At 45.1% G+C, this 25533-nt stretch overlaps 1 protein-coding gene across 3 annotated transcripts in view; it reads right to left on the bottom strand.

Annotated features, from left to right (window-relative positions):
* The window catches only part of WWC1 (WW and C2 domain containing 1), a 150220-nt gene that overhangs the window by 41941 nt on the left and 82746 nt on the right, over positions 1 to 25533 (bottom strand). For all 3 annotated transcript variants that reach the window (XM_073231957.1, XM_017650315.3, XM_073231958.1), the window contains 6 exons: positions 17700 to 17776; positions 16272 to 16351; positions 11263 to 11392; positions 9801 to 9947; positions 8529 to 8602; positions 4748 to 4990 (listed from right to left, as the gene is read on the bottom strand). In XM_073231957.1, the coding sequence (XP_073088058.1) occupies positions 4748 to 4990; positions 8529 to 8602; positions 9801 to 9947; positions 11263 to 11392; positions 16272 to 16351; positions 17700 to 17776 (751 nt within the window). The remainder of the gene's footprint in view (positions 1 to 4747; positions 4991 to 8528; positions 8603 to 9800; positions 9948 to 11262; positions 11393 to 16271; positions 16352 to 17699; positions 17777 to 25533) is intronic.

Here is a 25533-nt window from a genome sequence, read left to right as displayed (position 1 = left end):
CCACAGCATGGACATGCTCAATAAATATTTGCTGAATGAACAGCTTTTTCCCAGCTGACATAGGCAAAGTTCATTTACTTTGCTGAAAGATGCTCAGTCTCCCCTGCACAGATGCATTCCACTGTTGGCCTCTTATCCCCTTTATGCCATCCTGATAAAGGGGGATTGACTGACCCATTGTTCCAGGGCACAGCCAACCCAGCCTGGGGACTGAAGAAGAATTCATTTTTATGAAAAACCTAACCATGTCATCCTTCCATCTGCACACGATCCCTCTAGCCCCACACCTAGACCTCACGCACAGGCCCTGCAATGAAGACCTGAGGTCACTCCAGACAACTATGGGGTGGTAGGGATGGGCAGGACCTGTTCCTGGGCAACTGGACTCACAAAATTACAGGAAGACAAACTGAGCCATGGCCAGGGTGGCCTTGGCATGGTCTTGGCAGCTCAGTCCCTGGCATGGTTCTTCCAGAGTGCTGCCTGGGGCTGGTGGGGCAGGGAGCAGGCTGGTAGACAGAGCTCGTAATGAACGAAACCCTTGGCTCTCAATGGGATGGATGGGAGTGTGCGATCTCCTGACTCTCCACAACAGCAAAGCCCTGAATGGCTGTGAGATCTGAACAGCTCAAGGAGAAGTTGGGGCACACTGCTTCTACCTTCATTTTCCTCTTCTCTATAAGGAAAGCCAGAGGCATGTTCTGGGAGTAAATGCAGGTCCTCACTGGAGCCCTGACAGGATGCTAAGGGGGTCGGAGGTATAACCACTGGCAACAACATAAGGCGCTGGGCTCAGCAGGCCATATGGCATCTGTGTGTGAGGCATGTGTTTGGGGGCCAAGAAGGCATCAAGCATGGAAGCAGGCAGGGAGTCCAGAAGGGGGAACTGGAATCCCTACAAGCTGTAGCTCAGCACCTGGGGTCCTGGTTAAAAATGTGAGAGCCTGGGCTGCATCTCAGGCCTGGGGAATTGGTCCCTGGGGTGGGGCCCAGAGGCTCTGCTCTAATGAGCACCCTGTGCTCCAGGCAGCACAGAGGTTCTCATGAGTGGTGGTGGCGGGGAAGCGGGGAAGCAGAGGCAGGACGAGGGCTGCTGGGATGAATGGGACTCTGATTCATGAGTGGGGTCTGGCAGGCCCTATGCTGTGCCTATTGCTGTCCTTCTTAAAGACACCTTAAATGGAGAGGCTCTTGTGTGAAGGTGAGGGGCATAATAACTCCCACTTTGTGAGAGAGAGAAGAGAGAGCACAGAGAGAGAGGAGATTGGAGCATAAGAAACAGAGAGAATGAGGCCTAGAGAGACAACAGTCAGAGAGATGCACACAGGCAAACCTGGGGCCTGAAAGAAACAGCTGCAGACACAGACAGGGTGCTGGGTTGGCTCTGGCCTCTCTCTCCTGCAGGAGGCTCACAGCCATCAGCACTGCCACTTGCTGGAGATGGAGAAGGAACTGGTTTAGACACATGTGGTCTGTGCATGCTACATGGATGCTGTTTGCCACCAAGTGGGCCTCTAGCACTTGTCATACCTGCTGGGCCCCTGTAAGCAACTCAGTTTGCAACCCCTATCTAAACCAATGTTTTTCCAACTAGAAGTTGCAACCCATTAGCATGTGGTGAAATCAATTAAGTGAGTCATGACCAGTGTGAAAAGGAATGCAGTGTAAGAGAAAATATCAGAGGGCTATCACACATGGGAAGAACATGCACTGTTTGGGGACACATTTGTATAATATGAGTTCTTGTCACAAAGTTGGCAATGACTGCTCTAAATCATACAGAGTTACATGACTTACCTTAGAAGACAATTTCTGAAAACCTGCACCAGAACAGGCTTTTTGGTACTGTGACTCCCTGTGTAAGTCCTGGGAGCTGGTGTTCTGGATGGTGAATAATTTCTCCCAGTTTGCCAGTTTGAAAAGTTGTGAGTTCTCAACAGCGAGAAGCTGAAAGCTTTTCCTTTAAGATCAGGAACAAGACAAGGATGCCCACTCTCCCCACTTTTATTCAACATAGTTCTGGAGGTCCTAGCCATGGCAATCAGACAACACAAAGAAATAAAAGGCATCCAGATTGGCAAGGAAGAAGTCAAACTGTCCCTGTTTGCAGATGACATGCTCATGGATAGGAAGAATTAATATTGTCAAAATGGCCATCCTGCCTAAAGCAATCTACAGATTCAATGCAATCCCTATCAAAATACCAAAAGCATTCTTCAACGAACTAGAGCAAATAGTTCTAAAATTCATATGGAACCACAAAAGACTCCGAATAGCCAAAGCAATCCTGAGAAGGAAGAATAAAGCAGGGGGAATTATGCTGCCTGACTTCAAGCTCTACTACAAAGCCACAGTAATCAAGATAATTTGGTACTGGCACAAGAATGGACCCATAGACCAATGGAACAGATTAGAAAGCTCAGATATAAACCCAAGCATATATGGTCAATTAATATACAATAAAGGAGCCATGGACATACAATGGGGAAATGACAGCCTCTTCAACAACTGGTGTTGGCAAAACTGGAAAGCTACATGTAATACAATGAAACTGGATTATTTTTTAACCCCATATACAAAAGTAAACTCAAAATGGATCAAAAGACTTTAATGTAAGTCATTAAACCATAAAACTCTTAGAAAAAAGCATAGGCAAAAATCTCTTGGACATAAACATGAGCAAATTCTTCATGAACATATCTCCCTGGGCAAGGCAAACAAAAGCAAAAATAAACTAGTGGGACTATATCAAACTAAAAAGCTTCTGTACAGCAAAGGATACCACCAGTAGAACGAAAAGACATCCTACAGTATGGGAGAATATATTCATATATGACATATCCCATAAGGGGTTGACATGCAAATTATATAAAGAGCTCACACACCTCAACAAACAAAAAGCAAATAAGTCAATTAAAAAATGGGCAGAGTAGCTGAACAGACACTTCTCCAAAGAAGAAATTCAGATGGCCAACAGGCACACGAAAAGACACTCCACATCGCTAATCATCAGAGAAATGCAAATTAAAACCACAATGAGATATCACCTCACACCAGTTAGGATGGCCAACATCCGAAAGACAAACAGCAAATGTTGGAGAGAATGTGGAGAAAGGGGAACCCTCCTACACTGCTGGTGGGAATGTAAATTAGTTCAACCATTGTGGAAAGCAGTATGGAGGTTTCTCAAAAAACTAACAATTTTTTTTTTTTGACACAGTAATTCCACTCCTAGTTATTTACTCTAAGAATGCAGGAGCCCAGTTTGAAAAAGACATATGCACCCCTATGTTTATTGCAGCACTATTTAGAATAGCCAAGATATGGAAGCAACCTAAGTGTCCATCAGTAGATGAATGGATAAAGAAGATGTGGTACATATACACAGTGGAATACTATTCAGCCATAAGAAGAAAACAGATCCTACCATTTCTAACAACATGGATGGAGCTAGAGGGTATTATGCTCAGTGAAATAAGCCAGGCTGAGAAAGACAAGTATCAAATGATGTCCCTCATCTCTGGAGAATAAGAACAAAGAAAAAACTGAAGGAACAAAACAGCAGCAGACTCACAGATTCCAAGAATGGACAAACAGTTACCAAAGGGGCATTACGATTAGCACACATAATGTAGTGGAGGGGACACAGGAAAGGCAATGTAACACAGAGAAGACAAGTAATGATTCTATAGCATCTTACTATGCTGATGCACAGTGACTGTAATGGGGTATGTGGTGGGGACTTGATAATAGGGGGAGTCTAGTAACCATAATGTTGTTCAAGTAATTGTACATTAACGATACCAAAAAAAAAGTGCATAGTTTCTTTTACCCCTAAAGGTTTCTCTTGCTTAAAGCATATGAGGAGAAAAGGCAAAATCAATACTATATTTTGCTAAGCTGCTGCTTTATCTAATAAATATTTGCTGAATGCTTACTACATACCAGATGTTAGTTGCCCTTGGGAATTAACTAGATTTTCTCAAGAGAGGGCATAATCCCCAATTAAACATACATCTAAAACGCATGCTCCTGGATTCAAATACTCATTATTGTTAAAATGTCGATTCTCCCCAATTTTATTTTTAGATTCAACAAAATCCCAAACCCAGAAACTTTTTTGCCGACAGAAACATGCTGAATCTAAAATGTATATGGAAAAGCAAAGGCACTAGTCAACAATTATGGAGGACAAAGTTGGAGGACATGTGACCCAGTTTCAAGACTTACTCTAAGCTGACAATAATCACAAGAATGCAATACCAGTGGGACAGAGACACAGACCAAAGGGGCACAAAGGAGAACCAGGAAACAGAATTACACAAATAAAAACACCTGACTTTTGACAAAGTACAAAGGGAAATTGATGGAGAAAAGATAATGTTTCAGAAAATGGCACCTTTAGCAGCAGGATATTCTATGTAGAAAACATTAGACTTCATACTAACATCACCTCAAAATAGTTTATAGATCTACATGTAAAAATATAAAACCAAAATCTGAAGAGCGAAGAGCAGATTCATATGGCAGTGGGTCTCATGATGCTGGTCTGTTAGATATGATATCAAAAGCATGATCATAAAAAAAAAAAAAAGAAAAGTTGTGAGTTCTCTTAACTGAGGGCTCTCAGGGTGGAGCCCAGTGCCCCAGGCTGTCCCCCTCACCCTTCCCGCTGCTGGAGGATGGAGGCTAGACCCGCAGGGAGGGTACAGTCCCGTGTTCCCTCCCAGCCCCAGCCCAGCCCCACCTTTCTGTCAATGCCTTGCTCTGGGTGTCCCGCGCTGCCTGCAGATCCTTCTCCAGCCGCTTCCGGGCCATCTCCAGGTGCTCCACCTCCCCCTGGGTCCACTTCCGGGGGCTGATGAAGCGCATCTCCTTCAGCAGCTCCTCCTTCTCACTGATGAGGATCAGCCGGTCCCTCTCTGAGTCTAGCACTCCAGGCCAGGCCTCACTGTCGAGCTTGGCCAGCTGGATCTTCAGGTTGGCGATCCTGCAGGTCAAGAAGGCGAACATGACTGGCATGCCAGTGGCACTGCAGGAGCAGGGTGACAGTTTCCAAGGTGGTGAGGAATGAGGAGCCATGACATCTGAGCAATCTCTGACAGTCACTCTCTTCCTTTAGACTGGTGTGTCGTCTCAAAGAACATATTTTTATCTACTGAACATGTGCTCACCATGTGCCACCAACGAGTAGGCTCTGCAGGGATGGGGTAGAGACATAAACAAGGCAATGTCCTTGCCCTAAGGGACACTAACCCTGCAGGAGAGAGAGCTGGTTTTGTCACCAGGCAGGAGCCTCTGACCCCAGCTAAGTGACCTCAGGCAAGCCACTTCACCTCTCTGAAGAGTAACAAAAGCTCCTTCGTCCTGGGGTTGTGATTGAAAGTTTATAACATAATCCATAAACTCTCATAAAGCACAGTATTTGACATACAGTAGGCGCTCAGTGAATGTTTCTACCACTACTATTGTTATTACTTGGTTTGACCACTTAGTAGGTGTACAACATCATGCCTAAGCCTAATGTAAACTTCCTGAGCCCTGTTGATAAGAAAATGATTATCTGTCCACCGGAGTTGTGAAAATGAGCAATAATGTGTCCAGAGTGTCTGGCCATAACCAGTGCTCAATCAGTGGCAGTCACAGGGCCACGATGATGGCGGCAAATTCTACAACTGCTAACCACTCACTCCCAGTCCAGACAGCAGTGGTGACACAGCATGAACTGTGGATTTGGGGTCAGTGGCCTTGAGCCAGTCTTGGCTTTGAGCTTCTTGACAGAAGGCATCATTTCTTAAGAAATCATTGTGGTATTCCAAGCTTCTATCACAGTGCTTGGTACACTGCAGGCACCCACTAAATGTTAAAAGAAGTTGACAGCCCTATACTTTTACATCTTGAAACCCAGGATCCTCATCTGTAATGTTGGTGCCTCAGGGTGGGTTATAAGGACCATTAGTTCCTTCTACATTGCCAAGTGCTGCACAGACACTAGGTGTGATTACCTTTGCACCAAAATAACATTCATGGTATAATTAAGATCATTGCTATGAATATCTAAAAACAATCATAATGTGATCCTTTAGGATTTAGCATCTGTGAAGTCTTTCGGCTGTCACATCCTAGTCTCACCTCTCTCCCTCCCTAAAGGGTGGCTAAGACCTGGTGGTTAACCCAGTTGGCTAGATGTCTGGAGAGAATATGGATCATCTAAGACTGTAAGTCATAAACATGGCCAAAAGTTCCTGAGAGCCCAGGCCTCTAGACTCCCAGTTTGATCTTATCTGCAGACAACATGGCCCACCTCTTATTCAACCAAAACACTACTGGAGATAAGATCTCCATGCTGTGTAGTGAAAATTTTGTATAGAAAGACACATCTAGGTTTGCCCATTCCCCAGCCAAGTGTCTCAGAAGTATTTTAGAGTTAATTAATTCAAGTTCCATAGTCACATTCACAGCAATCTATCAAAATCAGCTTTGGGTAACTTTGTATCTTCAGCCACTTTGAGGATAGAATGGTATGGGCAGGGCTTGGAGGCAGGAGCTATAATACAAGTAGGACACTGAAGGGTGACTGATGCTTTCTTGGATGTGCTTTCTAATGGCACTGGTCCTGTGCGAGTGCTGCTTAAACCTCAGGCCATATGTCCTTTGGAGAATCTGATGAAAACTATGAGGCTCTGCAGAAATGTGCATGTGACAAAGTCTGGCACACAATGATCGGGCCTTGCTTTACAGCCTCCTCTCTTCCCTCCTTCAAGCCGGCAGCCTCTGCTTTCCCTGCACCAGGCTGCTCTGTCCTTTACATTTAAACTACCTTTGCATGAAGAGGGAGGCAGGAAGCTGGACAAAGGCTGGTGAGACCGGAAGTTTTGTGATGAGAAGTTTAACGGCTCAACCCCAGAGTAAAGATTTCACCCTGTTAGTGTCTCCAGAACTGATCATCTAAGAAAGGCATTACGGCAGGCTGGAATAGGTCCAGGGTTCAGAGGTGTCCTCTTCAGAGGGGACAAGAAATTTCTGTCCAAATTTAGAAGTCCTGCTGTTTTGCTGGACCTCTAGGGGGAGCTCAAATAGTACACAGGACAGTACTTCTTTTTTTCCTACCTGACCAGTATTCAGTTTCTCCTTTTGTTAACAATGTTGCAAGTTTTATTTGGGAAAGCACTCCAACCAAATTTTCAAGCCACTTGGTTACCACAAACCTGACCTCAATCCCCTTCCCAGAGTTGGGCACCTCACCCATGACTGAACCTTCAGACAATTCTAATTCCTCTTACTCTGCAATAACGATTGGTTCACTCAGAAAAGCCAGTGAGTCTCAAACCTGAAACTTGTTAAAACTGTTGGAAAGGTAGGTCCTCTTTCTGCTGGGATTGCTAACTTGGTAGTATATGAGCCTAGAATTGCTGGGGATCATCTTTCTACTTTGACAGGAACGTCACACAAAGGCAAGCAGGGTAGAGAAAAGGAGAGAAACTGAGTCTATGCAGCATTATTTGAATCCCTGGATCCAGCTGTGCCTGAAGCTAACTACCCCAGGACTTTGGATTCAATAAGCTTACAGATCCCTTTTTTGCTTCTTTTAGTTTCTAGAGCATTTCTGTCACTGCTGCAAAGGGTTCTGCTGCTCACACAGAGTTGGCAGAGAGGTACTTTTATACTCTACCTGGCCTGGCTTAGAATGTCCATGGGCCAGGGAATATAGCCTAAGGAGGAATAGATACAATATATTCCATTCACTGTCCTACCCTGTGAGTTCTTCCTCAGTAACGCTGGCTCAGGGTATAGGAAAATCAGACACTTGGAGCCAGATCATCCAGGATTCAAATTCTGACTACCACCCTGAGTAGTCATAAAGCATCATTGATCTTACCCTCTTTTTCTCTAACATGGAGATAATAAGATACAAGCTATGCTTTAAAAGATTGCTTTTAAAATTAAATGAGATGATGCACATACAAACGTTTTAGTACAATGCCTGGCCCATAACAGATGATCTAAAAAATGTCAGCTCTCATTATCACTTTAATTTTATTTGTGGCAGTGAAACCCAACTGCTTAGGATTCTGTGAAGCCACAGCACATCTAAAGTCACTGGGGTCTACATGGTTCAAAAGCATAGCTTGCTCCCAAGTGGGCAGGAGACACTGAAGTAGGTGGTATCCATAGTCTTTTAGAATGTTGTTAAAACCCCAGTTGTACTCCTTCAAACCAACTACTTACAGGCTCATTAGAAAACTGTGCTTATAGAAATTCAGAAAACAAGCAGGAAGGTAACTATGCTTTGAGGTTTAACAGCTCTGGGTTCAAAGCATAGTTCTACTCTTTATCTAGCTAAGTGTTCTTGGGTCAGTCATTTCCTCTCTGAGTATCATATTCGTATTAAAATATGAAGTTATAGCACATATCTTCATAACCCTTGTGACTATTAAACAAGAGGAAGCATATAAATAGCCAGGCACAGAGTGACACTCTACAATAGCATGCAGTATTATGGTTGGAATGATCCAGCCTCTAAGTACCTTCTCTTAGCCTCTTCATAGCGAAGGCGCAATCTGACCTTCTCTGCCAACTGATTGTTGCTGCCAGTGCCAAACTGGAAGAAAGAACAAAGTACAGAATTATGTGGCTACTGTGGCCGAGGTTGAGTTAGTTTTCAAGGGCTCATGAGAGACTTGACAGCTCATGTGGGAAGTAGCTAAGAATAGCCCCCAGTTATTGAACTGGCTGAGCTGATCACAAGGAAGCGAGTTAGGCAAAAACACGTTTCTTCCCTCAATCCAGGGGAGGAGCCCCAAACTCAGAAATCTATCTCTTCTAGAAGAGAAACCGAGGGACCCCAGAATATCATCTAGCAGTCCCAAATGGTTTGGGGGCCATTCAAGCATGGAGGGCGGTTGGTCAGGAGGAAACAAGGACAGTCAATATATAAAAAAAGCCACCTTGGGGGTACTGGGGAGGGGGTCAATTGAAAACCCAGAGAGGTTGCAGACAGGAGAGAAAAAAACTGAGTGAGCAAGGAGAAGGTCCTAGAACTTGGAAGGAGGCCCATAGGTGGCTTGTAGCTGGACACATGAGTGGTGTGGAGGAGGGGACAGCCCTGTTTGCCATGCCAGCCTGTCAAAGAGTGGCAAGAAAATATCAGGCTCATCCAATCAGACACGGCATACCTTCTCTTCACAAGTGGGAACACAGCTATAGAAACCAGACAGGAATAGCACTTGGCCATGGAGGTTGGGAGGTAGGTTGGTTCAGTGTCACCTGGTATAGGAAACAAAAGTTCTCCAAAAGTTCCAGGTTGCCGTGGGTAAGTCCTGCTCTGGTGCCTTCATGAGCTACATCTGGATAGCACTTGCACTATTTATCACTAAGACCAGACTGAGCTTTTGAACAGGGAGTCAAGTAGCTGTCTGAATGCTGCATGCAGTGTTTTAGGCCAAACAGAAGGGAATATCCTCTGCTTTCTAGCTCATGCAAGAAAAATAGAACGGCACTCCAAATTAGAATAAAGGAAGCCAGGGAAAGACACTTGGTCCTTCAAACATGCTTTCTGTGCAGCATCTAGACGCACAAGCAGGTGGCTTGGCAACGCTGAGGAGTCAGTGCTGGCTTCTCCTCATCTCATGTCATCCTGGGGTGTGTAAGGGAACAGAGCTCCAGAAGACTGAGGGACCAGCCAGGCCCACAGAGGAACCAGTGCCTCAGGTGAGGAACAAGACGGTGGCTGCCCACTAGACCAGCCTCCTGGGCACTGTCTCCTGGAAGGCCCCCAGCAGCACGCACTGCCTACTCACACTTCCTGAGATGTCTGTCTGGGAGCTCACATCCAGGTACTGCTTTGGCAGTGGGAAACTCGAACTCTCCAAAGAGCTGCTGCTGGACCACAGGTCAGAGGGGGACCCTCTGTCAGTGCGGAAGCCGTCTTTCAGCATGGCCAGGCTCTGAAGAGGGGAGGCAGGGTTAGCAACACACCTTCCTGGCGGGGGAGCTCTCTGCATGTCACACTCCACCTAGTTTCCTGTTCACTTTTTGTAATTTGTAGGAACCTATGCTCCCGCCAGACATTCTACTTATCTTGTAAAGAGCTAGCAGCAGGTGGGTACAAGGCACTGTGCTGGGTGCTTCACACAGCAGAGACTGGCATGGACATGGGCTTAGGAGCCATACTGTCTGAGTTGGAATCCCTGCTCTACCACTTCCTAGCTGTGTGATCTGAGCTTGTGGAGTAACCGCTCTGTGCCTCAGTTTCCTCTCCTGCACAATAGAAATAATTACAGGTCCTATCTCACAGGGCTATCACCCATGATCTCATTTAATCCTGTCATCAGTCCTGTGAGGAATGACCTGCGATTATCCCCACTTTATTGATGAGAGTTGTTACAAGCAGAAGCTGGCTATTGGCAGGGCCAAGATTTGGTCCTGGTCTCTCCGACTGAAGACTCAGTGCTCCTGACTGCTAACTACAATAAGAACATGCCTCACTTTCCACTAGTACCTCATCTGAATGTTTTCACCAGGCTGCTATGGACAGGGACTTTGAGATTATTCTGTTTGACGTAGCAGAGCTCCCTGCACTAAGTCATTTACAACATTTGTGCCTGACTCCTAATCTGCTGAAGGAAACAAAAATACAATATCTGGGAGGTCAGCATAGTTCCTATGAAGGTGGGATGTACAGGGATTAAGGGAATGGGCTTCTGAGTCAGGTATCCGTGGGTTTGAATCCCGGTTCTATCACTTCCTCTCTGAGCTGTACAGTCATTATCAGTATGATGGGGATAAACTAGAACTGATGTGAGGGACAAGTGAGGCACGATACAGTCAAGGTGCTTGGCACAACTGCCCGGTACACTGAATGTTACCTATCACCATTTTGTTCAGTTCCTAGCATACAGTCAAAACACTGTTGTAAGCAACGAAATGCTTACAAAAAGATGCCACACTGTGATGGTGGAATGTCAAAACCACCTCCCTCCACTTGGTTCTTTGAGAAGTAAGTCAGGTGGCTAGTGGCAAGGACATGGCCCTGGACTAGACCATGGCTCCTGTTCTGCTGTTTACACTGTGTGACCTTGGGCAAGTTATGTAATGCTCCTGAACCTCCATTTCCTCTTCTATAAAATGAGGCTGAAAGCCCAAGAAAACCAGATGAGGACTTGGTGATTGTGTGGCATGTGGAGACGGCCCACAGGTCCTGGCAAGAAAGGTGCTCAGAAGAAATTGAGATGGGGCCCATGTTACCGGGAGCTCTCATACCTTGATGAGATCTTGCTTTTCCTTTTCTCCACAGGTGATGGCCTTTTTGATCGCTTTTGTTTCTCTCAAGACAGCCTGAGCTTCGTCCAGTTTGTAGCTACCCTGAGCGTCAGACATTTTCTTATCAATTCTAGGAGACAATCAGTGGGAAAGGTGAGACAAAGACCAGGCAAGGGATGCAGTTCCCCAGGGGAAAAGCACAGACCAACAGTCTTCAGACCCCACGAGAAGGGTCCTCTCGGTTCAGCACACCTTCCCTCCCCAGCTCCTGACTACAGGAGAAGGCACAGAAGGTCCCTGTTGAACTGCGGTGTTCCCTGGTGTGGGGCTGCAGAACACCACCACTGCTAAAGTCAAGAGTCCACTAAGCATCAGCTCTCACAGGAAGCTTTCCCTGATGCCCCCTCTGGGTCCTGTAGACTGGGCTAGGTGTTCTCATAACACATTGCACATAGCTGCGACACTGTACCCATCATGCTGCATTATGACTAACAGTTTATGTGGCAGTATCCTTGACTTGTCTCTGACAGGCTTGGGGACGGAGCAGGCTACACACGTGTGAGTGGTTTCAGTATCTGGCACTAGAACAGTCCTTTACACTTGGCGTTTGCAGCTGGATCATTCTCTGTAGTGGGAGGCCATCCTGCGCTCTGCACAACATGTAGTAATACCCCTGGCTTATGCCCACTAGATGCCAGTAGCACCCTGACCCTGAGGTATGACGACCCAAAATGTCCCCATCCTTTGCCTAATGTCCTTGGGGGAAGAAGCAAAATCACGCCTGAATGGACACAATGAAGGAAATGTTTAGGATGAAATACTCAGCCATACTACTTAGTAGTGTGACCTTGAGCATGGACTTCAAAAACACCTGGACATCATCTGCCCAGCCTATGTTCATGCAGCTATTAGGAATGTCAAATGGGATGAAGGATGGAAAATCAGGCAGCACACTAGGAAGTACTGGACACATGTAAGGGATTTAATTACTTCTACCCTGAAGAGCTTATCTACGTCCTACATACATGTTCATTTTGATGAGGGGGAAAGAGTAAAAAACACATTAAGGGTCATGATGTGGCTTCCTGAAGATCAGACCAAATTAGAGACAGTATGGATGCCAGCCCTCCGGGCAAGGAAGGCTGTGGAGCAGCAGAGGTCTGGGGGGCAGAGATGGGTTTTCCTGCCTCACACTTTCACCAGGGCTAGGCCGGAGGTTTCAGTCCCCCACGGAGGAAAGGAAGTTTTACAGTCTGAGGAAACACCACAAACCCATTATTTCAGGATGAGAAACTGCTCACGGGCATTTCTCTCTGGTTTCCTGCTAGAGACCAAACTGTCCCGGGCTAAAAATAACCTGAGTGGGGAATCGCTGATGGGGAGGGGGTTTTAGCCTTGGTCTCAGCGTCTGCGCTTCTGAGCAGCAGAGACTGAGCAGCAGAGAGCGGGAATGAACTTGGGCTCAGCATGGCCCTCCCCCTTCCCTTCCGTTATTTCAGCCTCCATGGAGAGAAAACAAAGCCCCATTTATGTCTCCTCGCTAAAAATAGCCTGTCTATTCCTTTCGAGGACTGGAGCCTGGGCAAGCCTGCCAGGTCCGGTAAGACTGGTCTCAGATTTAGTTTGAAAAATTAGTCTAAAGGGAGCTTCCCCCAGCAGAGGCCTGCCCGCGATGCGCTGTGGAAAGGATTCTCCAAGTGAGTCCAGGACCAGAGGTGGCTCTGCCCCAAAGTGGGGGACGTGCAGGGCAAATGCTATTCGCTTGAGCATGTGTGGGGGCTGGGGGCTCTGGGGAAGGGACTGTGCCCAGCTGTCCTCTGCCAACAGGGTGAGGATGGCTTTGAATCCTCAGCAGGATGAGGACAGAAGCGGTCTGTCTGCTGGGCTTCGGCTCCTCAGACAGCCTCTACCTGATTTCTCTCAGGAGCCTTAGCAACCCAGGCTCTGGAATTTGGCTCCAGAGAGCAGGTCCAAGGGGGAACACTCCTGAGATTGGGGCGAGGGGAACAAAGGGTCACCATTATGTACTCAGTGAATGAGTCTTTCTCTGCCTTGTTTTTTTTTTTAAGGGAAAGAAAAGTTGTGTGGTTGCCGGGGAGGAGAGGGTGTGTGGGGGATGTATGTGTTTTAGGATTTCCAAATTACACAGCTGTCCTTTCTCTGGGCCCTTCGGAGACTCGTAGTTACAGGATGACCACAGAGAAGCAGGGCAAAGGCTCCGCCAGCTGCCAGCTCCTCCTGGTCTTGTCCAGACACCTCTCACCTGGGCAGGGTGGCTCTGGGGATGAGCAGGGGGATCCCACCCTGCCCTCCTCCCTCAGGGATGCTATGCCAAGGCTCAGCTCTTCTCTGTTTATTAGGGCTCGATGCAGCTGGCAGACCCAAAGGCCAAGCTTTCATCTGGACTTTTCAGTCTCTTCTAAGGGGTAGCCTTCAATCCTCACCAACCTTTTCTCTTCTTAAAACTGAGGTTGCCAGCCACAAACCAGGCAAATGGAAGAATTTCACTTTCCCCCATGTTCTGCAGAGAGGAGGCTAACACGCAGGAGTAACTCTATCATCCCAGACGAGACTCGGGAAAGGATCCCAGAGGAGATGGGAAGAGGCCTCATGTTTTTGGGGTATGAGGGGGAAGTTACCTGGGATGAAGCCCAGAAGGGAGATACTAGGACATGAGCTTCAAAATCCCAGTCCTGGTTGTAATCCAGCTCTGACGCTTACTCAGTGGGTGGCCTTGGGGGAATTTTCAACTTTGTCACTGCCCTCATCAATACAGTGGAGCAGAACAAAACTTCCTTTAAGGGAGTAAAGACACTGAATGGAGTGCCTGGTGCAAGGCGCTTACCCAGCACAGCCTCCAGCCCAGGGCGAACGGAGAGCTCATCTGGATCCTTCCCAACTCAACAGGCAGCTAACTAGAGGCCACCACCCCCCTCAAACTCACTGGCCTCTTCCTATGTGCTAGGCACTGCCACACACTTTAATTCAGTCTCTATAATAACTTATTTTTCAGATAAAGAAACTTAAGCTCAAAGGGATTAAGTCACTTTTCCAGGGTCCTGGGAACTGGGATTTAAACCCAGGTCATCTGCCTTTTGTGCTACATTCCTGACCTTTTGTGCCAAGGTGTGCATTACAGCAGATGCCTTCCTCCATACTGAACACAAAGCGGGCTTCCAGCTAAGGAGCATGGGTGGTCAGAGCTGCAACAGAGTCTTATCTAGGCCTGATATCAAACATCAGGTGGAGGTGGGGGAAGGAGGCTTGTCTTTGGGGTTTAAGCATTAGCTTACCAACAACAAGAGTTTTAAATGCTGCTACAGCTTGACAAAGTAGTAAAACAGGTTTGTGGTGGCTCAGAGAATAATGGGAAGTGATCTAACCAGAAGCTCCTGAGGACTGCAGGAAGGGGGCGGGGAGAAGGCCCCTGAGGTAGACAGTGACCACGTGGGAGTGAGTAGCCCTTAAACTATGTGCTCAGGAGCTGCTCCACTGCAGAGGGATGGACTGATGTGGCTATCTGCTTTATAGGTCAAGAATGGGTATTTTCTAAGCTCACAGTACTGCCTTCAACTGTCCTTGGCACTACTGAAGATCACCAAGAAGCATAAAACATGGTCCCTTGTCTTACTGAGATTAGGATCTGATTTGAGAGACAAAATTGATATACATATGTATCTATGTATCTAAATGCACCTACATATATAGAAATATAAAGCTTATTTTTATAAAACCATATTTATATCACACAATTTATAGTAATTTATAATACAAAAATGCATTGTACACAATAACACAGAGCTGTCCTTTCTGACACTTGTGTTGTGGGGGACTCGCAGTGGCTCACCTCACACATTGGGAGCTTGGGGATGGGAAGATGTAAGAACCAAATGGTCCTTCGATGGGCGGCCACAGTCCCCTTGGTTCACAGGGCTTAGAGACAGACATCCAAAGGTGTGGGGCTGCGGCCACAGAGCGGTGGGGGTGCACGTGAGGCTCAGAGGATGAGGAAAAGGTAAGGTCAGCGAGAGAGAGAAACCAAGCGACTGCAGAGGCTGCTGTCTGCACAGACATGGCCTCCCTGGGAATCTGACTGAGATGGCCCTCAGAGCAGAGAGACTGACTGGATGTCCGCCCTGGAGCTTCCAGGAGCTGCCAGACACCATCGTGACGACCACCTCTGGGCCCATCAGATATTCTGAATGTGACTCAACGGATTACGTACGTCTTGGTTATGCGTGTGGTTAATTATAATAAGCCAACACGGGGCACTTAACTATGTGGCTTAGTTTCCTCGTCCATTTTACAAAATGGAGTTAGCTAAAAGAACATCCTTACAGTGTTGCAATGGGGTCACCCATGCAGAAACACTGCAAGTGCTTCCCAGCACAGAGTAACTACTCACAAATCTAGCTAGAATGATCATGATAACAACAATGAACACTTCTGCTCTAAAGAAACAACAGAGCTGTACCTTGCTTGGCTGCAAGTCAGTTTCTAAAAACGAAAATCACACTCATTCCAAGTCATCCTGGAAACTCCTTAAGTTGCCTGTAAAGTCCAGTGAGTACGGCACCACACATGCTCCTCCAGCGATCTGTCTGCCGTGGGAGACACACCCTTCTTTCTCGGTGGGGCGCTCTAACCGAGTTGCTGCCCACTTTTGGGCCATGGAAAAGAAGTTTTGTTTTGTCTCTGTGCGAATCACATCCTACTGGGTCTACTAGAAGGGATGAGACAGATGCACAGAAATGCTCAGTACTTGTTTCTATGACTGACTGGTAAAATGCAAATGAAAGGAACATGATTCCTTTCCTTTCTAAATCTCAGCTGTGGGTAATGTTATCTTCAGTAAAGGTCAGAGGAATAGAACTGGAAACGAATCAAGAGAGCCGCATTTCAAGAAGGGAGGAAAGGAGCTGAAGGAGACAGAGACAGAGACAGAGAGGGCAGGAGGGGAGCACGGGTCAGGGGCAATCTCCAAGTTCCCCACAGCAGGCTGGACTTACTTCTTCAGGGTCTGGAAGCCATGCTCTTTGAACTGTAGCTCCTGCTGGAGGTGAACCATCTCTCTCTTTAGCTTGTTGACCTGGATGGCAGAAGACCACACACAGGGCTAGGTCAGAGGTTGACACCGAGCCTCCGGCAGCCTTCTCCCAGAAAGGGAACCCAGAGCCCCCACGACCCCTGCAAAATGACTCAGATCAACATCCCTTGGTCACTGGTCACAACACCCTCCTCTCACTGATGCTGCCTTGGTTCTGCAGCTGCACATCAGTCGGCACCCAGCCTGGCTGGCTTGAAGGTCATTCCTTGCCAGCCTTCACTCCAGGGAAACAAAGTGCACAGGAATTGGCGGACCTGGGATAGAGCTTGGCGCTCCCTGCACCAACCAGGACCTCTCTCAAGCATCTTGCCATTCTGAGCCTTTCCTGTTCTGACAAATGAGGATAATGGCAGGTCCAGGGCTGCGCATCAACTTAAAGCAGGTAATGGGTATGGGAGTGCTGTGCATGGAGGTGAGAGGCAGTATAGTGACTTTAGAGGCAAGACATGGCCTGGGAGCCAGATCAGCCTGCAGAAATGCTTTGTTTGGCTTGCCGTGTTATTAAATTTTAAAAAATTAGTTGCTAATAATTAAATACTGAGATTTTGTATAATAAACATAGGTATATAATTATCTTCTAAAAATACCTGAAGATCTGCCAACACCGAACCCACATTCCAGCATGGCCCCAATGGGGTAGGGCTGACATTCAACTACCCCTTTAGTCAGGGCACACCCATCTAGGTCACACAGCCCCCACTGCTCCCTACTGCCTCACTCTCAGCTCACTTCCCCCTTTTATATTTTCTTGCAGGCATCTGAATTTATAGAACCTACTTAAATTTAACTAAACCAGTGCTTGAAATACTGATTTTACCTTGACCAACTCAACTACTGTGTCTCAGTTTCCACATCAATGATGTGGGAATAATATCTATCTCCTAAGGTAATCATGAAGTAATTAAATATGATGATGCAAAGTCAGCAGTGGCTAGGAAGACAGTATATGACATTAAGAACTTTAGAGTAAGCTTTGAGTCTCTTGCGACCTTGGGCAAGTTATTTACCTCCCCTAAGCCACTGTTTGCTCATGTTTAAGGTGCAGATATTGACAGGAGCTCCTTCAAGGGGCTGTTGAAAGGACATAGCACTCATAAAGCATTTAGCACTGTACCTGGCATATAGTGATTGCTTATGAAATGATAACTGTTATTACCATTGCTATTACTATGATGACTACTACTATTGCTACTACCATTATTATTTAGGATCTTGCTTATCAGCATTGGCTGCTACCGTCTGGGTGAGGCATGTACTCTGGTCCTGTGGGTAAGCTAGTGGCCCAAGGCCTAAGGGACCCCCATCAACAGTACAGGCAAAGAGGCTCTACCCGGGATTTTGCAGTGGCAATTTCAGCTTTCAGGATCTCGGGGTCATACTTAGAGCTGGAGGACGAACCAGAGACCACTGCAATAAAAAAGAAACAAAAATTCTGTAGAAGAAACACATTTGGTAAAGTTGGCTTATTTGGCCATCTAGATAAATCTGGAAAGAAACAATTATTGGCAAACAACCTAAATGTACAACAAAAGGGGATATGTTAAATAAATATGGTATATGCATAGAATGGGGACTATACAACTTAAGTGATTTAAAATGATGGTGCAGAATATTGCAGGACAAGGGGAAAATGCCAAACTTGTTATTACATGAAAATGACAGTTTACAAAAAACTACAAAGAAGAACTTAAATTTGGGAAATATATACACACACACAAATCCATCTAAAAATAGACTGGAAAGAAATATTGCAAAAGGTAACGCTGATATCTAGAGATCTGAATATTAATTTTCATCTTTGTATTTTTCTTTCTTCTCCACATTTTCTAACACAAACATGTATTTTTGTAACTAGAAAAAAATTACTAAAAATTACTGTACTTTGTTAGTGTAATTTGAAAAGGAAAGTAAATAATGCATAATCATGTTGCCCTAATACAATTCTTTTCTTCAAGCTACATTCCGATGTTTATCTATAGTTCTATCATGTGGTATTTGTAATCTTACTGTATTCTTAAAATAGTATTTATGTCTTGAAAAAGGATTTCATGACTTAGAAAAATGAACACAACAGAGTAAAATAAATTCAAAGTAAGAAAAACGAAACAAGAGGAGATAAGAGGAATCAAAGTGGTAACAGACATGAGGTTAGGGCTCATTGCCTACCATGAGGTCCCACTTCCTTATGTTAACCAAACAAAATAATACTGTCAGTTATTTTACCAGCAAAATGGGTTTATTCAGGAACAGCACAGAATTGCAATTCAGGACAAGCAAGCTATGGCAAAACCACAGGCATGTCCTAAGAACAAAGGAAAGGCCTGCTTTTTTACAGAAAGAAGAAAGTGGGTTGCTGCAGGGACTTTCTAGGCAAAAGTCCACTGGAGGAAACTGGGGAGTCCCATGTGTGATGGCTGCTCACTGGCTGAGATGAGTATCTCATAGGTTGGGCTGATGGAAGCAGAAACTCTTCCCCCGTCCTACTGGGTGGTAAAGTAGCCAAAATAGTCTGAGTTGCAAGATGTCAGTCCCTTCCTTCCATGGGGGTTGCAATTGAAAAGAAAGAGTGGGCACGTGAGCTCCCCCTGCAGGCCTCTGACACCATACCAGTGAGGTTTCCCTTTATTAATTTTCACACTTTTCACACAAAACTGGCTCTCAGCTTCCTAACTGGTGATGTGAAGAGGGAAATGGCCCAATATTAAGGTCCATTGTGTCCTTAAGGTAAACACAACCCTGCTGTTCAGGAAAAGGACAGTCATTCTTGGTAAGGAGGCCACAGAAGTGTTTGAGTCCTTAACCCCACTCTATGAGCAAGTTCACCACCTCCCCTTTCCACTCAACATCACCTGAACACACTATTTGTGTGTAGTGAGATTTTTCTGAGGACGAAGAACTTATGTGGAGACTGCTGGCAATTACCAGTGTCTGGAAGGTAGAAGTGATGGTCTGAAGGAGATGCTGCTTTTTGGATTTGGTAAAAATACTGAGTGGGTCTTTGATTTTGCAAAAGGAAAGTTAAAATGCAACATTGGAAAGTTTGGAAAATGATATAAAACTGCTCTGCAGAATAACACAAACGTTTTGCACCACGGACAGTGTTGCATTTCTGCCAAGTTTATGATGATGGTGGTGGTAATGAAAGCTGAGCTTCAGAGAAGCTGAGTAGCAGGAACACCTGGGTGGGGAGGGCCCTGTAGCCCTCATCATGAGCATGGAACAGGGACTCCAGACACAGGGATGTTTCATTTCCAGCTGGGAGCTTTCATTTCCTGTATTCCAATTCCTCTGGTCTTTGCTGGGCTTGAGGATTTCAGAGAAAGACCTGGCTGGATACATAGTTGGAGGCATTCACTTAAGTATATTCTCCAGGTCAGTACTTCTCAATACAATTTTAAGGTAGTTAACAATATTTGTTACCCACTGAAAGTCAAAACATGAAAAGACAAGAATGGTTGTTAGTGTGGAAATAAAATAAGGATACACACAGAAAGCCTGTTCTGTGAGCTCCCTACCCCACAGCCATCCTGCTTGTTGGGCTGTGTGGCAGGACTTGGGCCTACACTTCAGGCAGGTGTAAAGGTGAGCCTGACGGCAGCCTGGAAAAGCCCTAAAAAATTGCAATACTTGATCCTAACAGGGCGAGGGTGGCTGTGGGGACCAGCAACACCAGGGCTGACTAGTGGAATGCAGAGGTGTTCCCTGGACATGCTCAAAAATCCTGGGGGGATAGGAACCCCCAAAAGAACAGATTTCCTCCAACTGGGCATGAATTGCTACCCTCTGGGGTATCACTGTAAAGTGCCCTATTTGTATCCAAAGATGCTGAAATAGGATGTAGCCTATTATCATTTTTCACATCAACTTCTTATCAATTAAAAAATACATGTGGAAAAGTGCATAAATAATGTGTGGAGCTTGATAAATTTTCACAAAAGAAACACACTCAAGTAACCAGCACGCCAATCAAGACATAGGCTATCACCTCCCCTTTCTGTCTGCATCCATCCCCTCACTATCCCTCTATTACAATTATTTTATATTTGAACAGGATCTTAGAGATTGCCTTAAAGTTCCCACCTTTTCATAGTTTGTAATTGCTTTTATTCAAGTTATATCTGAACATAGTAGTTTGCTAGAAGAGAGCACAGGCCCCTATTCCAAATCTCACTCCCCAAATGGGAACCATTTCAGTGTGTTCAGCCAGTTTCTTGGATATCCTCCTCTACATATCTAATAATATGCGTGTGTTGTTGCTTCTTGATTTTTTCAGTTTTAGGCATTAGTTATTCACTTCTCTCTGGAGGATGGAGAGTTTAACTTCCCTCCCTCCCAGCTCCCCATCCTGCTTAATTACAGCATAATTTTGGTGAATGCAGTCTTCAAGGTTTGCATTGCTTTTACTCTGTACACATTGTTCAGGGTAGAGGCATGTTGCTGACTTGGCTTACTTTTCTTTTCCAGCTCATTTTTTCCCCTTAGAGTTAATAATTGTCATTTTTATGCTTGCTTACTTTCTATATAGCCTTATCACTGACTCAACCTCACCCTCTGCCAATTATCTAAATCTCCTCTCACAGAGTCCACTGAACTCTGCTGGTTTCCTTTTTGGCCCTGTCTCGCCCGGGTGTGTGGTTTCAGGGTGAGCTGGCTGCTCACTGTACTGCTGGAATCCTGAGATTCCCCTCCTTGCCTCTCTCCTTTCCTAAATACCATGCCTTTCCTTCTACGGCCTACCCCCTCATTCTGGTAGAATATTACTCTCAGTGGCTTCTTGAGAAAGGAACCACACGGGAAGCAACTTTTGGAAATCTTGCTTGTCTAAAAATACCTTGATTCTACCCTATGCTTGATTAAAGGTAGTTTGGCTAGATATGGAATTCTAGGAGTTTCCTTAGATTCTTGAAGGCATTGCTCCATTGTCTTTTAGGTTCCTAGTGTGAGAAGCCCAGAGCTATTCTGTGTCCTGATAATTTTTGTGTAACCTAGTTTTCTCTCAGAAAGCTTTTAGGACCTTGAATCGCTCCCAGTGTTTGAAGTCATACAATAATGTATCTTGGTGTGAGTTGACTTTTAACTTGTGTTGGGCAACTGCTCATGGAGCTCTTTCAATCTAAAATCTCTCCCTGCTAAGTTCTGGGAAACTTTTCCGAATTATTTAATTGATTCTTCTTCCCCTTGTTTCCTCTGATCTATCTGGAACTTTTATTACTGAAATAGATTTCCTGGTTTGGTTCTCTATTTTTTTTTTCTCAGTTTCTACCTCATTGTATTTTTGCTGTGCTCTTTAGATTTCTTCAGTTTTACCTTTTAGTTATCCTGGATTTTAAATTTCTACTATCATATTTTAACTTCCAAAGGCTCTTTTGTGTTCTCTGAGAGTTCTTTTTTTATAAAACATAGCATCCGTTTCTTGTTTCATGGTTACGTAGCTTCTCCAGATGTTTTCTTTGCCTGTGTACTCCCCGATCCAAGGCCTCCCTATTACCATGTGTTTGTTTTAATCTCATTTTTCAAGTTAGAGGCTTTCCTGGAATGTCTGGAATCTCAGCTGTCTTGCTCACATTTAAGAGTGGGCCCAAAAGGCTGGAGCAATAAGCAATAAGCCTATTGATGGTGGGTTATGTGGTACATGATTTGGCAGGACTGTCTCACCCAGGAATCCTCAATGTAAGTGTCTTTACATCTTTCCTCTGGTCATTCCTCAGACTCCTCTACTGTCCAGCCTGAATGGTAGTAGCCTGGCACCATTCTGGGAACCAAGTGGTACATGCCAGTCTAGCTAGGGTCTCAAAATCCTGTATGTCTGTGTGTACCTACCCACTGTGTTTTCGGTATAGTGTACCCCAGCTTTGAGCTAACCTTGTATCCAGTAGTCCAGAAACTCTCTTTTACTGTTTCCAAAAAATATATCTCCAGTCTTTTGCCAGGTTGGGGATGGGCAATTGCCTGGCTGTGCCCATCTGGGAGATCTGGTGGTCTGGCTCAGAAACACCTTTCACACAATCCTCTTTATTTGACCCCACTCACCTCACTCCCACTCCCAGACATAGCTGCTGCCTCTGATTCCCTAGGATTTTGCAAGTGCTCTATGTTGATGAGAGTGTTGATGTTTCTCACTATTCACCCATTTTCTTTCCTCAGGTCTATCAGACAGGTTGCTGCCTGCCTGTCTGCTTTCCAGCTTCTATTTTATTGCTGCTCCTTTTTGTCCAAGTTTCCCTTTCCTTGTGCATGCATGCCTTAAAAAAAATCTCTTAACTGATATTTTCTTAGTTTCAGGAGAGACTAAATTCAGGTGGATGGTTCAACTGGCATTTTTAATTGCAAGGTTCCTTGTGATTTATTTTTCAAATGAGAAACTAAGGCCTAGAGAGAGGAAGGGGCATAGTGAGGTCCCAAAGAACCCAGCTATTCTGAGTTCTCTCTCAACTTTCTGAGGATGTGAGGATGTTTCTACCTCATTGTATTTTTGCTGTGCTCTTTAGATTTCTTCTGAGGATGTGAGGAGCCCACAAACCTTACAGGTTAACTGGCTGGATGAAATTAGGAAAGCTGGTTTTTGGAGGGCAGATGATCCTGGTTATAAAGGCTAGCTATGACATTTTTTCCAGTGTGAACTTTTTCTACTGTACCCTCTCTGGGCCTCAGTTTCCTTATCTGTAAAATGGGAATGACAATATCTTGCAGGATTGTGTGTGGAGAGAGGTTACTTTTAGTGCATAGCATGCCCAGCACATTGCCCTGCAGGAATATAATAGGTACATATAAATCTTCATTCTCTTCTCATTCCCCATGGAGCTAGAGATTGCTCCAGAGGAGACAATGAAGTCTCCATCCCCAGGGCAAGGCCCCACCTGTGGCCAGGCCCCACAGCAGCCAAGGCCAGGTGGCAGAACTCTCACAAGTCCCGGCAGGTCATCTGAGTTAGAAGTGAGGCATGTAACCTCACCGGTCTATCAACATGCTAGAGAGCTTGACTTGGAAGGCAAACCTGGCTTGTAAAACCTGAAGGAAGTCATGAGGAGGCTTGGGTCATGTCTGTTTAACTGGGATGCTTGGGTGGGGTATGCCCTAGTTCCCGGCTAGTTTGGATTTCATATCTAGTTACCTAAGGTGACTCCATCCCTTCAGATGGAAGTTCTTTAACATTCAGGATGGTGGTGTCTTTAAGCCTGGCGGAGCTCCTGGGAATGCCCAGAAGTCATATGACAGGACCGCACCATTTACTTCCTACCACTGATAGTGTATTTATTCCCCTTGGTTCCAGGGATCTGTTAAAAGCCTGTCATTTCAAGCCAATCAATTAATAATATCAAAAAATAGTTACTATTTATTGAGAGCTTAAGAATGTGACAAGCAAAAAATGTGACAAGTACTAGTCCCAAGTTCCTTGCGTTAGCAATCCTAAGCCCCATAATACCCCAACGGCGATGATACCATTATTATACCAATTTTATTGATAAAGAATTAGAGGCAGAGAGAAGTAGCATAACTTGTACAAGGTGACCCAGCTGCTAAGCTGCATATCCTGGATATGGACCCAGGCAGTCTAACTCCAAAGTCCACGCTCTGAAAATATTATGTAAAGTGTTTCCTGGCAAGAATATTTATTGAGCCATTAACACATTCTAAGGGAACTGTTTTACCTAGAATAGTGGTTTTTCACTGGGGGGATTCTGCCCCTTTAGAGCACATCTGACAATGTCTGGAGACATTTCTAATTGCCATGGCTTGGAGGAGGGGTACTACCGGCAGCTAGCTAGTGGGCAAAGACCACAGATGCTGTTAAACATCCCACAATATACATGACAGTCCAACAATGAAGACTGTTGGGCCCAAAATGTAATACTGAAGCTAAAAAACCTTGACATGGACCCATGAGATGAAGGTACTATTTACATTTCCATATTTAAACAGACAGGACCTCTGACCTAAAGAGGTAAAGTACATTCCCCAAGAGGGCATAGCTGGTAATGATGAAACAGAGATTGGAACCCAGGCCTTCTGACTTCACCATCCAGAGACTGCCACTCCCTACCACAGTGTTTCTCTGCAGGAATGCTTCATTCCTGCTCTGTTTGACTCTTCCCCACCCTGACTTCTTATTTTGGAATAGATCCATCAGTTTTTAACACTTTCCACATTTGTTCTATCCCGCCCCTTCACCCCAATCTTTCTCTCAGCAGGATGCTTGGTTCACACTAAGCCCTCCATGAATGATTACTAGAAATAGTATCTCAGATTACTGAATATCATTCATATTTCCATATTACTGGAAAACCTATCCCACATTCAAAGGCATCAATGTATCATCAACATGTACTGATCTGCTCACTTAGCTGATACCAGGGTTCCCCCCAACCTCACTGGACACCTTTTGGAGTTAAGTTGCAGACATGATGGTACATGCATGTCTTAAAAACAAGAACATTTTCCTAGAGCCACAACATCATTATCACACCTAAGACAATTTTCCAATTGTTTGAGAATATCTTTTATGGCTGCTTTTTCCCCTCCAGTCCAGGGTCTAATCAAAGTACAGACATTTCATTTGCTTTATGTCTCCTTAGGTGTTTTTTCAGTCTGAAATAGTTTCTCTTCTTTTTGGTTTTTCACAGTACTTTCTATTTTAAAGAGTCCAGGCCAATTATCTGGTAGGATATTCCACATTATGGATGTGTCTGGATGTTTATGATTTCATTCATGATAAACATTTTTGTAAGAATCTTCCATTTTGTTCTTATGACATCACCAGAAGGCACATGATGACAGTTCTCATTATTGGTGATGGTAATTTAACCCCTGTGTAAGGTCGTGGCTGCAGCTCTCTCTCATGGGAAAATACATGAAATCAGTAAGTGATTTATGGGGTAATATGTTGGGTCCATGTAAACATCCTGCCCCCCAAAACAGGAAACTTTTTATATACACTTGTTACTTTTTCAGACTAGGGACTTCAGAGAGAAATGAACTCACTCTAATCTTCAAACCTACGTTTCACTAGGGACAAAAATATCTCCCTGCCAGGTCTATGGTAAGGATAATGCTATCAACTGAATTGTGTGGACCCTCCAAAATTCTTATGTTGAACCCTAACTTAAATGTGACAGCATTTGGAGAGGGAGCCTTTGGGAGGTAATCAGGTTTAGATGAGGTCATGA

This window comes from Manis javanica, chromosome 1 (genome assembly GCF_040802235.1).
Source record: "Manis javanica isolate MJ-LG chromosome 1, MJ_LKY, whole genome shotgun sequence".
NCBI classification, from domain to species: Eukaryota; Metazoa; Chordata; class Mammalia; order Pholidota; family Manidae; genus Manis; species Manis javanica.
This window is presented reverse-complemented; position numbering and strand designations above follow the sequence as displayed.